The following is a 15,379-nucleotide window of genomic DNA, read 5'->3' as shown; positions in this document are numbered from 1 at the left end:
GCAACCAGGGGGAAAAAAATCCTAGACCACCTTTACTCCACACACAGAGATGCATACAAAGCTCTCCCCCGTCCTCCATTTGGCAAATCTGACCATAATTCTATCCTCCTGATTCCTGCTTACAAGCAAAAACTAAAGCAGGAAGTACCAGTGACTCGCTCAATACTGAAGTTGTTAGATGACGCGGATGCTACACTACAGGACTGTTTTGCTAGCACAGACTGGAATATGTTTAGGGATTCATCCAATGGCATTGAAGAACACCACCTCAGTCATCGGCTTCATCAATAAGTGCATCGATGACATCATCCCCACAGTGACTGTACGTACATATCCAAACCAGAAGCCATGGATTACAGGCAACATCCGCATCGAGCTAAAGGCTAGAGCTGCCGCTTTCAATGAGCAGGAGACTAATCCAGACATTTATAAGAAATCCCACTATGCCCTCAGATGAACCATCAAACAAGCAAGCGTCAATACAGGATTAAGATTGAATCCTACTACACAAGCTCTGACTCTCATCGGATGTGGCAGGGCTTGAAAACTATTACGGACTACAAAGGGAAACCCAGACGCGAGCTGCCCAGTGACACGAGCCTACCAGATAAGATAAATATATTTTATCCTCGCTTCGAGGCAAGCAACACTGAAGCATACACGAGAGCACCAGCTGTTCTGGATGACTGTGTGGTAACGCTTTCGGTACCCGATGTGAACAAACCCTTTAAACAGGTCAACATTCACAAAGCCGCTGGGCCAGATGGATTACCAGGACGTGTACTCAAAGCATGCGTGGACCAACTGTCAAGTGTCTTCACTGACATTTTCAACCTCTCCCTGAACGAGTCTGCAATACCAACATATTTCTCAGCAGACCACCATAGTCCCTGTGCCCAAGGAAGCGAAGGTAACCTGCCTAAATGATTACCGCTCTGTGGCACTCACATCGATAGCCATGAAGTGCTTTGAAAGGCTGGTCATGGCTCACATCAACAGCATCCTCCCGGACACCCTAGACCCACTCCAATTAGCATACCACCCACATATCCCACAGATACCACAGATCCACAGATGACGCAATCTTAATCGCACTCCACACTGCCCTTTTTCACTTGGACAAAAGGAACACCTATGTGAGAATGCTGTTCATTGACTACAGCTCAGCATTCAACACCATAGTGCCCACGAAGCTCATCTGTCACAACTTCCGCCAAAGTCGGCTCCTTTCCTTGTTCGGGCGGCGTTCGGCGGTCGACGTCACCAGCTTTCTAGCCATCGCCGCTCCATTTTTCATTTATCCATTTGTTTTGTCTTGATCCCTGCACACCTGGTTTTCATTCCCCAATCACACTACATGTATTTATTCCTCTGTTCCCCCTCATGTCTTTGTGTGAGATTGTTTGTGTGTTACATGTTTTGTAACGCACCAGGCTGGCGTTCGTTATTTCCGTGTTATTTCACAAAGCTTGTTTGAATTGTTAAACATTTATGTTTTGTGACTGTTTTTGTGCGCTTTACACTTTGCCTTGTTGGCTGGAGGTTTTTGACGCAGCTGCGTCCATCTGTAATCTCTCTCCTGCTCAAATAAAGTGTGCGCCTGTTCACAATTCTCTGCTCTCCTGCACCTGATTTTACCACAAGTACGCACACGCCTGACATCATCACTAAGCTAAGGACTCTGGGACTAAACACCTCCCTCTGCAACTGGATCCTGGACTTCCTGACGTGCCGCCCCCAGGTGGTAAGAGTAGGCAACAACATGTCTGCCACGCTGATCCTAAACACTGGGGCCCGTCAGGGGTGTGTACTTAGTCCCCTCCTGTATTCCCTGTTTACCCACGACTGCGTGGCCAAACACAACTCCAACACCATCATTAAGTTTGCTGACGACACAACAATGGTAGGCCTGATCACCGACAACGATGAGACGGCCTACAGGGAGGAGGTCAGAGAACTGGCAGTGTGGTGCCAGGACAACAACCTCTCCCTCAATGTGAGCAAGACTAAGGAGCTGATCGTGGACTTCAGGAAAAGGCAGGCCGAACAGGCCCCTATTAACATCGATGTAGTGGAGCAGGTCGAGAGTTTCAAGTTCCTTGGTGTCCACATCACCAACGAACTATCATGGTCCAAACATAACAAGACAGTCGTGAAGAGGGCACGACAAAACCTTTTCCCCCTCAGGAGACTGTAAAGATTTGGCATGGGTCCCAAAATCCTCAAAAGGTTCTAGAGCTTCACCATCGAGAGCATCCTGACCAGTTGCATCAATGCCTGGTAGGCAACTCCTCATCATCTGACCATAAGACACTACAGAGGGTAGTGCGAAAGGCCCAGTACATCACTGGGGCCAAGCTTCCTGCCATTCAGGACCTATATAATAGGCGGTGTCAGAGGAAAGCCCATAAAATTGTCAGAGACTCCAGTCACCCAAGTTATAGACTTTTTTCTCTGCTACTGCACTGCAAGCGGTACCGGAGCGCCAAGTCAAGGACCAAAAAGCTCCTCAACAGCTTTTACCCCCAAGCCATGAGACTGCTGAACAATTCATAAAATCACCACCGGACAATTTACATTGACCCCCCTTTTGTACAATGCTGCTACTCGCTGTTGATTGTTACCTATGCAAAGTCACTTCGCCCTCACCTACATGTACAGATTACCTCAACTAGCCTGTACCCCCACACACTGACTCGGTATCGGTGCCCCCTGTATATACAGTTGAAGTCGGAAGTTTACATACACCTTAGCCAAATACATTTAAACTCAGTTTTTCACAATTCCTGACATTTAATCCTCGTAAGAAATTCCTGTCTTAGGTCAGTACAGATTACCTCAACAAGCCTGTACCCCCACACTGTCACGTCCTGACCAGTAAAGGGGTTATTTGTTCTTATAGTTTGGTCAGGACGTGGCAGGGGGTGTTTGTTTTATGTGGTTTAGGGTGGTTTTGTGTATGTGTTCATGTAGAGGGGGTATTTGGTTTATATGGTTCGGGGAGGTTGTGTATGTAGAGGGGTATTTGATTTATTAGTCCAGGGTTTTGGTTATTGTTCTATGTTAGTTTGTTTTCTATGTTCTGTCTAGGCGTTTGTATTTCTATGTTTTGGTAATGGGGGTTGGGGCCTTCAATTGGAGGCAGCTGTTTATCGTTGCCAATTAGGAGTGTGTTTGTTTTGGGAATTGTGGGAGATTGTTTCTTGTTTTGCTGTGTGCCTGATGAGACTGTTTAGTTCGTTTGTTTTTGTAATACGTTGTTTCGGTTTTTCCTTCTTCACTAATAAAAAGAAGATGAGTATACATTTTCCCGCTGCGTTTTGGTCTACACCCTACGACACCCGTGACACACACACTGACTCAGTACCGGTGCCCCCTGTATATACAGTTGAAGTCGGAAGTTTATATACACCTTAGCCAAATACATTTAAAATCAGTTTTTGACAATTCCTGACATTTAATCCTCATAAGAAATTCCTGTTTTAGGTCAGTTAGGATTACCACTCTAATTTTTAGATTGTGAAATGTCAGTATAACAGTAGAGAGAATGATTTATTTCAGCTTTTATTTCTTTCATCACATTCCCAGTGGGTCAGAAGTTTACATACACTCAATTAGCATTTGGTAGCATTGCCTTTAAATTGTTTAACTTGGGTCAAATGTTTTCGGTAGCCTTCCACAAGCTTCCCACAATAAGTTGGGTGAATTTTGGCCCATTCCTCCTGACAGAGCTGGTGTAACTGAGTCAGGTTTGTAGGCCTCTTTGCTCACACACGCTGTTTCACTTCTGCCCACAAATGTTCTATAGGACTGAGGTCAGGGCTTTGTGATGGCCACTCCAATACCTTGACTTTGTTGTTGTCCTTCAGCCATTTTGCCACAACTTTGGAAGTATGATTGGGGTCATTGTCCATTTGCATCCAAGCTTTAACTTCCTGACTGATGTCTTGAGATGTTGCTTCAATATATTCACATAATTTTCCTGCCTCATGATGCCATCTATTTTGTGAATTGCACCAGTCCCTCCTGCAGCAAAGCACTCCCACAACATGATGCTGCCACCCCCGTGTTTCACGGTTGGGATGGTGTTCTTCGGCTTGTAAGCGTTCCCCTTTTTCCTCCAAACATAACGATGGTCATTATGGCCAAACAGTTCTATTTTTGTTTCATCAGACCAGAGGACATTTCTCCAAAAAGTCCGATCTTTATCCCCATGTGCAGTTGCAAACCGTAATCTGGCTTTTTGAAGGCGGTTTTGGAGCAGTGGCTTCTTTCTTGCTGAGCGGCCTTTCAGGTTATGTCGATATAGGACTCATTTTACTGTGGATAGAGATACTTTTGTACCTGTTTCCTCCAGCATCTTCGCAATCTCCTTTGCTGTTGTTCTGGGATTGATTTGCACTTTTTGCACCAAAGTACGTTCATCTCTAGGAGACAGAACGGGTCTCCTTCCTGAGCGGAATGACGGCTGCATGGTCCTATGGTGTTTATACTCGCATACTATTGTTTGTACAGATGAACAGGGTACCTGCAGGCATTTAGAAATTGCTCCCAAGCATGAACCAGACTTGTGGAGGTCTATAGTTATTTATTTTTCTGAGGTCTTTCCTGATTTCTTTAGATTTTCCCATGATGTCAAGCAAAGAGGCACTGAGTTTGAAGGTAGGGCTTGAAATACATCCACTGGTACACCTCCAATTGACTCAAATTATGTCAATTAGCCTATCAGAAGCTTCTAAAGCCATGACATCATTTTCTGGAATTTTCCAAGCTGTTTAAAGGCACAGTCAACTTAGTGTAAACTTCTGACCCACTGGAATTGTGATAGTGAATTATAAGTGAAATAATCTGCCTGTAAACAATTGTTGGAAATCTGACTTGTGTCATGCACAAGGTAGATGTCCTAACCGACTTGCCAAAACTATAGTTTGCTAACAAGAAATTTGTGGAGTTGTTGAAAAACGAGTTTTAAGGACACAAACCTAAGTGTATGTAAACTTCCGACTTCAACTGTAGCCTCTTTATTGTTATTCTTATTGTGTTACTTTTTATTTTTACTTTTTATTTTAGTCTACTTGGTGAATATTTTCTTCTTCTTGAATTGCACTGTTGGTTAAGGGCTTGTAAGTAAGCATTTCACGGTAACGTCTACACTTGTTGTATTCGGCGCATGTGACATAAAGTTTGATTTGATTTGACATGTGCCCATAGTAGGAGGATAAATTCTATTCAGCCCAATCAAAAGGGAGATTCATCAGCCCTTTGATCATGGCCTTTTTTTTACACTATAAAAGAAACCCCCTTAATGTATAATGTATGTTCTCATGTCTCAGTATGTTCTAATGTCCTTGTTTTTATCTAACTAAACGATGGCTGTGGAGCCTTGTGTTGTAATAACCAATACATCCACATGGGAGCAGGCAATGGCATACAATAAAACCACATGGGTGCAGGCAATGGCATACAATAAAACCACATGGGTGCAGGCAATGGCTCACAGTAAAACCAGTCAGTGGTCTGCTCTCAAAAAATGATTTCATTATGGATGAGTAAACTGTTTAAGCTGTTACACTGATAATTATTGTATTGGACCTATACTGAGATTAGGCCAATAGATGTGGCAGCTCCATGAAAGTAAGCTACAGCCTTTCTCTGAGTAGTGAGTTACTTTGAGTACAAATTAGCATCTTGGTGTGGTGGTGGTCTGTTCTGTTTTTAAACTAGAAACATCCAGTCCTGTGCAGGTTAGGGTCTGTATCTGGGGCAGAAAGAACAGCCCAGAATTTTACAGTCACCACTTGCTCAGGGTTTTACCAGAACACATTCAGAAGCAGTGTAGGACCAAAGACATTAGACCCAAGCTTTACTTTGCATTCTCAAAAACTAGCCACTCTTGCTTGAAATGGTAATAATAGTCTATGTCGGAATATCTTTATAAAATGAGGGACATTTCTCTTGCACTATTCTCTGGTGAAGGATTCTGTATTGTAATTGATTAGTTGCATAGTAAACATGTAACCTTCAAACGAACATGTCTCAAATCAATTGACAATAACTGAGATTGGAATTTGTCACTGTATGTGTCACTATTACAATCTTGCCACACCCACATCCTTTTGCAGTTACGCAAACTATTACCTCTGTCTTCCTATGACCATAGAGACAGTCATATGCACTTTCATATTACATTCATATTACATTTGAATGGAATTTCCATACTCTCTCAAGAGGGAGAACATCTATTTACAGGGACTCACTGTTTCGGCTGTGTGGTGGGCTCAACATTTTACATAAACCATGGAAAGCCCCCAACCTGTAGCCAGCACACGCGTACAAACACGCGCATCTGTGCATAAATATACACCAACACTCACTCACTCACTCATACTGAGTGAGTCATATGCAGACATATAGACACAGGCACACACACTTAGTCACACACAGGGACATAAAATGTTCGGTATGAGTTATTTTTCCCTGTTATACCCAAAATCATCACTAATAATCACCACAGTGGCTCAGTGGTATCTTCATTAAAATAGATATTTTGATAGTCAATAACAAATTCTGGTTTATCATCATTATGTGTGAGATAACCTTTGTGATACACACCGCTAACAGATGTTATTTTGCTCCTCTAAGTCTGAGGTGTGATGTGAAGGAGGGTTCAAAATCAGAAGCACATATTCTCTAGCTGTAACCCTTGCCCACCTGTCTCACCCCGATCCCCCTACCTCCCCCATCTTTAAATCACATTTTATTCTCTGAAATACTGCTGCACTGCGGTTAACACACTGCTCAACATTTCCATGACACCAGGATGAGTTTGTGAAAGAGTCTGTGTTAGTTATATATATGTATAAAAAAACATGAATCTCCCCAAGGAGTAACATTTTCATCCACAAAATATGTTCAGCTTTCCTCTTTTTCATTGAGAAGATCCATCAAAGAAGACAACTTAAACAGTAAAACAGTCATCAGCACTGTGTCGTTATGGTCTGGTTGACGTCTCTTTCAGAGCCTATGGGCTCAGTAGACTCGGATGGCTGCGTACTCTGAGCATTCATCCTGGGGGTTTGGGATATGGGGGGGTTTCAGGGACTCTCTAGGGGTCTGGTGGTTCAGGCTAGCGTACACGAGGTGGTTTGACCCTTGACCTCCAGCTGTGATATCCGAGGAAGGCAGAGTTCCGTTTGTCACCAGGAGGCTGTGTGCTGATGCCCTGTTGATGTGTTTGCCATAGGGACCGTTGTTGTAGAGATTGTCGGAGTGGGCAGGGTTTGGTGTGGAAGGTGATGATGGAAAGGTTCCCTTAGAGCAGGAGGAGAGGTCTGGACATGGTGCTGCCTGTGTGGACATTTCCATTAACAGAAAAAAAAGTTAGACAGTCAGGACAGCAAGGCTTCTATTTTGTACAAGTTTAGTGTCTTGAGGACCAGTTTTGTCATGTTAGCATATGACGCAGTGGTTAATAGTAAGATGCTAGAAGATTTCCTTACCTGCTCCATTATGCCATTATTTGTTGACCTTGTTGGTCCTGAAAAAGGTGTATATTTTAGAAAGTTAAGGTGACGTGTTTGCTGTATTTCAACCTTGTACAAAATAAAGGTTTTCAGTATTAAATGAGTCTAATAAAAAACATGAGCTGGCGCACACCCAGAGAAAATGATTTTAATGTGGAGGTGCTGACTAAAGGTAAATAAACCGTAAGTTGTAAAAACAAAGAGAGTCGCAGACTCCATATGTATAACCTCCCAGTAATTTATTGGGTAAAAAAAACAACCAAGGCATCACTGTGCCTTCTTCACCCTGATTACTGGGAGGTTATACATATGGAGTCTGCGACTCTCTTTGTTTTATAGTATTAAATGGGTAAAAGCATTACTCACCTTTACACCCATAAATGCAGAGGAAGGAGATTGCTGTCACCACGACCACCAGCAGTACTATTCCCACACAGATGTAAACATACGGCAGCCAGCTCAGATATTTCTCATCATGCTTTTTAATTGTTGAGTCGTCTGTTAGAGTAGAAACAGAGGTCTTAACACCAGACACAGTTGTTACATAGGCCTACTAGTTGATGTGATGTGATTGAATGTCTGTAATTTCATAAAACATTGTCGTACTTGTGTTGTGGTCTGCTGTGCTTGTCATTTTCAGGTTGCTATCTGTAGAGATGTGTATCAAACAACAAGGACTCAACTGAGTATGTATTTCATTTAAAACAATTGATTGAGAAAGAAACTAAGCTTTTGTTAGTTACCTGAGACAGAGACATTGATAGCATGGCTAACAGTTGATGATTTATTCCCAGCCATTCCACATCTGTACAAACCATCGTCATTCATTGATATCTTCTTAAAATCCAAAAATGCAATACGATTTTCCGACCATCTATCAAATGGTTTCCATCCAATTTTGACTTGCTCTGTCTCATTGATTTGTTTGCAGTTGGTGTCCTCAAATTTACACCAGGTGACACGTAAGGTTTCCCCACAATGTTTCACAGGGCAGTTGATTGTCAGCTGTTTCTGAGGGACAGCATTCCAAACAGTGTTTCTTTTGATTGTCAGCACAATTTCACATGGTCCTTGGTGTGAGAAAAGATAATGGAAACAATTTACATAATTACTACTGATAGGGATCATACTGGTCACTGGTAAAACACAAATTAAAACATGGAGACCTATCATATTCAAATTGCGGTTGAGAAGTTATGGTTTGACAGTGTCCATCACCCCTCTCTGACTGACTTTGGTTGATCATAGAGAACATTCGGAAAGTATTCAGACCCTTTGACTTTTTCCACATTTTGTTATGTTACAGCCTTATTCTAAAATTGATTAAATTGTTTTTTTCCCTCATCAATCTACTAACAATACACCATAATTACAACGCAAAAACAGTTTTTTAGAAATGTTGGCAAATTTCTAAAATATAAAAAACTGAAATATGCCATTTACATAAGTATTCAGACCCTTTCCTCAGTACTTCGTTGAATCACCTTTGACAGCGATTACAGCCTCGTGTCTTCTTGGGTATGACGCTACAAGCTTGGAATACATGTATTTGGGGAGTTTCTCCCATTCTTCTCTGCAGATCTTCTCAAGCTCTGTCAGGGTGGATGGGAAGCGTCGCTTAACAGCTATTTTCAGGTCTCCCCAGATATGTTAATCGGGTTCAAGTCCGGGCTCCGGCTGGGCCACTTAAGGACATTCAGAGACTTGTCCCGAAGCCACTCCTGCCTTGTCTTGGCTGTGTGCTTAGGGTTGTTGTCCTGTTGGAAGGTAAAACTTCACCCCAGTCTAAGTTCCTGAGTGCGTTGGAGCAGGTTTTAATCAAGGATCTCTTGGTACTTTGCTCCGTTCATCTTCCCTCAATCCTGACTAGTCTCCCAATCCCTGCCACAGAAAAACATTCCCACAGCATGATGCTGCCACCACCATACTTCACAGTAGGGATGGTGCCAGGTTCCTCCTGATGTGATGCTTGGCATTCAGGCCAAAGAGTTCAATCAATTTCATCAGGCCAGAGAATCTCGTTTCTCATGGTCTGAGAGTCCTTTAGGTGCCTTTTGGCAAACCCATCTCCACAAAGGAACTCTGGAGCTCTGTCAGAGTGACCATTGGGTTCTTGGTCACCTCCCTGACCAAGGCCCTTCTCCCCCGATTGCTCAGTTTGGTCGGGTGGCCAGCTCTAGGAAGAGTCTTGGTGGTTCCATTTAACCTCTCTCTCGGTTCACACTATTCAACAGCCAGGGAAAAATCAGAGCGCCAAATTCAAAACAACAAAATGTCATAATTCAAAGTTCTCAAACATACGACTATTTTACACCATTTTAAAGGTACACTTCTCCTTAATAAAACCACATTGTCCGATTTCAAAAAGGCTTTACGGCGAAAGCATAAAGTTAGATTATGTTAGGACAGGTACAACACAAGAAAAACCACACAGCCATTTTCCAAGCAGGAGAGGGGTCACAAATAACAGAAATTCAGCAGAAATTAAGCACTAACCTTTTACGATCTTCATCAGATGACACTCCTAGGACTCAATGTTAGACAATACATGTATGTTTTGTTCGATAAAGTTCATATTTATATCCAAAAACAGCATTTTACATTGGCGCGTGATGTTCAGAAAATATTTTGCCTCCAATACTGCCGGTGAATCAGCATAACAATTTACAAAAATACTCATCATAAACGTTGATAAAATATTAAACTGTTATTCAAAGAATTATAGATAACCATCTCCTTTATGCAACCGCTGTGACAGATTTAAAAAAGCTTCACAGGGAAAGCACACTTTGCAATAATCTGAGTACGGCGCTCAGAAACATACACCAAGCAATACAGATACCCGCCATTTTGGAGTCATCTAAAATCATAAATAGCATTATAAATATTCCCTTACCTTTGGTGATCTTCATCAGAAGGCACTTCCAGGAATCCCAGGTCCACAATAAATGTTTATTTGTTCGATAAAGTCCATCATTTATGTCCAAATACCTCCTTGTTGTTTGCGCGTTCAGTAAGCTACTCGAAATGTAGAAAGCGCGCCCAAAATTTCACGACAAAAAGTTTTTAAAAAGTTATATTTACGTTTGTTGAAACATGTCTAACATTGTATAGCATCAATCTTTAGGGCCTTTTTAACATAAAACTTCAATAATATTCCAACCAGACAATTCCAATGTCTTGAAAAACGTTTTGGAACACAGATACCTCATCACGTGAACGCGCGCCACAAAACTCATGTCATTTTCTGAGTCACCAACTTCCAGGCCTTCTTGTTCGCTCTCTGTTCACTGCAAAAGCCTGAAACTAGGTTCTGAAGACTGTTGACATCTAGTGGAAGCCTTAGGAAGTGCAAAATGAACCCTAAGTCACTGTGTGTTAGATAGGCAATGACTTGAAAAGACTACAAGAACCAGATTTCCCACTACCTGGTTGGATTTTTCTCAGGTTTTTGCCTGCCATATGAGTTATGTTATACTCACAGACATCATTCAAACAGTTTTAGAAACTTCAGAGTGTTTTCTATCCAAATCTACTAATATGCATATTCTAGTTCCTGGGCCCGAGTAGTAGGCCGTTTAATTTGGGTACGTTTTTCATCCGGCCATGAAAATACTGCCCCCTACCCAAGGGAGGTTAAGAATGATGGAGGTGACTGTGTTCTTGGGGACCTTCAATGCTGCAAACATGTTTTGGTACCCTTCCCCAGATCTGTGCCTCGACACAATCCTGTCTCGGACATCTATGGACAATTCCTTCGACCTCATGGCTTGGCTTTTGTTCTGACATGCACTGCCAACTGTGGGACATTATATAGACAGGTGTGTGCCTTTCCAAATCATGTCCAAACAATTGAATGTACCACAGATGGACTCCAATCAAGTTGCAGAAATATCTGATTAATGGAAACAGGATGTACCTGAGCTGAATTTTTGAGTCTCATAGCAAAAAGGTCTGAATATTTATGTAAATAAGGTATTTCCGTTAAGTTTTTTTAACATTTGCAAAAATGTCTAAAAACCTGTTTTTGCTTTTTTATTAAAGGGTATTGTGTGTAGATTGATGAGGAACATTTTTTATTCAATGTTGCAGACATGTTTTGGTAACCTTCCCCCAGATCTGTGCCTCTGTGCCTCGACACATTATTATGTAAATAAGGTGTTTATTTATTTATTTATTTTATTATGTTGTGTGTAGATTGATGAGTAAAATTTTTTATTTAATCAATTTTAGAATAAAGCTGTAATGTAACAAAATGTGGAAAAAGCCAAATGGACTGAATACTTTCCGAATGCACTGCATGTAGCATACTGTTAAAGGAAATATTAAGTAAATTGCCAAAATGAGCAAATATCAATCCCTTTCAAATCTAACACAAAAAGTATGTGTGACAAGATGTGAAAAATCTTACCTTGAGCATTGCCATGGATGCAGACCAGGAACAGGAGACAGAGGACCAGCAGGATGTGGTCAGAACACGGTGGGTCCATCAGGGCAAAGATGCAATGTCTTCAATCTCAAGACAGGTCATGCCCGTGTCACTCAGTTAGAGCAAACCGTCTGTGATTACACACGTGAGTTGAGTGGTGACACTGAAGATATGTTCTGTATATCTCTCTCTCCCTCAGTCTCTCTCTCTGTCTCTCTCCTCTGCATCTACAGGGTTTTTCCACTTCCTGTCCTCCTACATATAAGCCTACCTACCATAGCTCTCGTCAATTGCTTCTACTTTAGAGGTCTGTTTCCTCTCCCTCACGCATCACAGGCCAACATGTATATGTCTTTTTGTTCTGTGTCTCTGCAAGGGGTACCATTGGAGGACTCTGCTATTCAATATATGTATTACTAGTTTGCATGCATATGTCTTCTGTTATCTGAGACTCATGATGAGGGCTAGTGGGTTACAGTATATTATAGCTGTAGGTGCTTTAACTGACAATGAGCTTTAAACTTATGCTCAGTTAAAAATGTAACTTTTCACACTTTTAGTAGACACTCTTATCCAGTGCATATATTTTCAATCTTGTCTCCCCATGGGAATTAGACCCACGACCCTGGCGTTGCAAGTGCCATGCTCTACCAACTGAGCCACCCTTAACACTTGTATTGTAATCCATTCCTCTTTGGTTCTCTATTGCTCCTCTATTGTGCGTCAAGCAAGAGGGAACCTGACCATCAGAACAACTCCTTGAATCCCTACTTCTTGAAGTTTGCAGTTGTGTCTAAAAAACACTATTTTAGCCTTTGGTGTGTGTACTTTACTATATTTATATTTGGAATGTTGCTTTACAACAGCAAAAGTTTAAAAAAACTTTGGAGGATGTCTTTAAAAAAAACTTAGTATAGCAAACTTGCTATAGCACCTACACCACCTGTGGTAAAAAACATTCACCTGATGACTAATGCTTTCCATTCAGTCACTATCAGAGTTTATTAACAGTTGCAACTTGTTTCTTCAGCTACTTACAGAGCGTTACAGTAGCGCCATCTTCTGGTGACTAAATTACTGAGGCAGTTCTCCGTTCTTGACTGTATTTATTTACACAAGTAACCAAGTTGTATTCAACAGCTACAGTTGAAATTCGTTTCACAATAAACTTTCTGCCTCAATAGATATTATTCAAGGGCAGCCAAAGAGATGTTACACAGCTGATATGATTTTGTCAATTTGATCACATCATCAGGTCATAGAGTCACAAATACTGCTTTGTTGATCTACATCAGCTTCCTTTATTCTCAGGTCATTCAGTTCCACTTCTGTATCCTGGGATGTTTCTGCAAACAGGCAGCCATAAGTATAAACATCCTGCAGATGACACAACACGTCATAGCCGTGGAAAGTAGGTGTGCGGAGGGCGTTGCAGCACCCCCTGAAAAATCATAATATCAAAAAATGATAAATAATAACACATTTTTATTTTTTTTAACAAAAGTAGTGCACTGGGCCTTTACTAGTCCTTTACTAGCAGACCGATATACCCATCTGTAGAAGAAAAGAAGGTCTGCGCTGGGCCTCCCGAGTGGCTCAGCAGTCTAAGGCACTACAACGCAGAGTTGCGGCATCACTACAGCCTGGGGTTCGATCGGCTGTGTCACAACCGGCCATGACCGGGTGTCCCATTGAGCGGCGCACAATTGGGTTATTGGGGGTTTGCACAGGGGGGTTTTACTTGGCTCATTGCGCTCTAGTGGCTCCTTGTGGTGGGCCGGGCGCCTATAGGCTGTCTTCGGTTATCAGTTAGACAGTGTTTCCTCCGACACATTGGAGCAGCAGGCTTCCGGGTTAAGCGAGGGGTATTCTCGGATCATGTTTCGGAGGACGCATGACTCGACCTTCGCCTCTCCTGAGCCCGTTGGGGAGTTGCAACGATGAGACAAGATCGTAATTGGACATCACGACATTCGGGAGAAAAAGTGGGTAGAATTACAATTATTATAATTTTGTATTAAACAAAGATCTGAGCTATGAACACTGGAGTGTGTGTGCATGCATGCGTATTACTGTAACTCCCCTTGTATTTGTATTTGTTAAGGATCCCCATTAGCTGCTACCTTTCTTCATGGGATCCAGCAACATTAAGGCAGTTATAAACAATAAAAACACTTTTCACTACACATTAAGTGTGTGCCCTCAGGCCACTACTCTACTACCACATATCTACTACTCAAAATATATTTGTACGTGTGTGTAGAGCGCATGTGTATGTGTGTGTCTGTGCCTGTGTGTATCTCTTTACAATCCCAACTGTTCCATAAAGTTTATTTTTTATCTATTTCTTAAATCTGATTCTACTGCTTGCATCAGTTACCTGAGTTCCATGTAGCCATGACTCTATGTAGTACTGTGCACCTCCCATTGTCTGTTCTGGACTTGGGGATTGTGAAGAGACCTCTGGTGGCATGTCTTGTTGGGTACGCATGGCTGTCTTAGACAGCTCGGTGCATTCAGCATGTCAATACTTCTTACAAAAAATAAGTAGTGATGAAGTCAATCTCTCCGCTATTTTGAGCCATGAGAGATTGGCATGCATATTATTAATGTTAGCTCTCTGTACATTTAGGGGCCAGCCGTGCTGACTGTTCTGAGCCAATTGTAATTTTCCTAAGTCCATCTTTGTGGCACCTGACCACACAATTGGATTGTAGCCTAGGTGCGACAAAACTAGGGCCTGTAGGACCTGCTTTGTTGATAGTGTTGTTAAGAAGGCATAGCAACACTTTATTATGGACAGACTTCTTCCAATCTTAGTTACTGTTGCATCAACATGTTTTGACCAAGACAGTATACAATCCAGGGTTACACCAAGCAGTTTAGTCACCTCAACGTGCTCAATTTCTACATTATTCATGACAAGATTTAGTTGAGGTTTGGTTTAATGAACAATTTGTCCCAAATACAATGCTTTTAGTTTTTGAAATATTTATAGGACTAACTTATTTCTTGCCACCCATTCTGAAACTGACTGCAGCTCCTTGTAAACTGTAATTTCACTTGCTGTAGTAGCTGACGTATATAGCGTTGAGTCATCCGCAAACATAGACACACTGGCTTTACTCAAAGCAAGTTGCCTGTCATTGGTAAAGATTGAAAAAAGTAAGGGTCCTAGACAGCTGCCTGGGGAATTCCTGATTCTACCTGTATTATGTTTAAGAGGCTTCAATTAAAGAACACCCTCTGTGTTAGACAGGTAACTCTTTATCCACAATATGTGAACGACCGCCTTGATTCGGTCTTACGTAGCAAAATTTGAGATGTGTTTTTTACATTGGATGAAAGCAGAGACACAGAGCTACAAAATCATATATCATACACTGCATTTGAGGAACAATGGGAAACTCATTCTGCTTTGAAAGTT

General features: G+C 41.8%; 1 protein-coding gene across 2 annotated transcripts; it reads right to left on the bottom strand.

Moving 5' to 3' along the window:
- Positions 1-5,846: 5,846 nt before the first annotated feature.
- LOC115155820 (B- and T-lymphocyte attenuator) lies at positions 5,847-12,363 on the bottom strand. 2 transcript variants are annotated; one of them, XM_029702794.1, is made up of 6 exons: positions 11,935-12,361; positions 8,267-8,593; positions 8,130-8,171; positions 7,890-8,021; positions 7,500-7,537; positions 5,847-7,347 (listed from the first exon to the last, which is right to left on the bottom strand). In XM_029702794.1, exons 1-6 carry the CDS (start codon positions 12,011-12,013, stop codon positions 7,030-7,032), a joined length of 936 nt encoding a protein of 311 aa, XP_029558654.1. In that variant the 5' UTR covers positions 12,014-12,361; the 3' UTR covers positions 5,847-7,029. The 2 variants fall into 2 exon arrangements, with proteins under 2 accessions (XP_029558654.1, XP_029558655.1); XM_029702795.1 differs by lacking the exon at positions 8,130-8,171 and having other exon boundaries at positions 11,935-12,363.
- Between the last annotated feature and the right edge of the window lie 3,016 nt (positions 12,364-15,379).

The sequence above is a fragment of the Salmo trutta genome, chromosome 20, assembly GCF_901001165.1.
Source record: "Salmo trutta chromosome 20, fSalTru1.1, whole genome shotgun sequence".
NCBI classification, from domain to species: Eukaryota; Metazoa; Chordata; class Actinopteri; order Salmoniformes; family Salmonidae; genus Salmo; species Salmo trutta.
The sequence above is the reverse complement of the archived record's forward strand: the minus strand, read 5'-3'. Positions and strand labels throughout refer to the sequence as shown.

What these genes read in the sequence shown, in the direction of transcription:
- LOC115155820 (XM_029702794.1), bottom strand. Translation starts at nt 12,013, where the DNA reads ATGGACCCACCGTGTTCTGACCACATCCTGCTGGTCCTCTGTCTCCTG. An exon ending in CTGCATTTATGGGTGTAAAG is followed by an intron (nt 7,538 to 7,889) that starts GTGAGTAATGCT and finishes CACCTTTTTCAG; the next exon opens with GACCAACAAGGTCAACAAAT. An exon ending in ATAATGGCATAATGGAGCAG is followed by an intron (nt 7,348 to 7,499) that starts GTAAGGAAATCT and finishes ATGTCCACACAG; the next exon opens with GCAGCACCATGTCCAGACCT.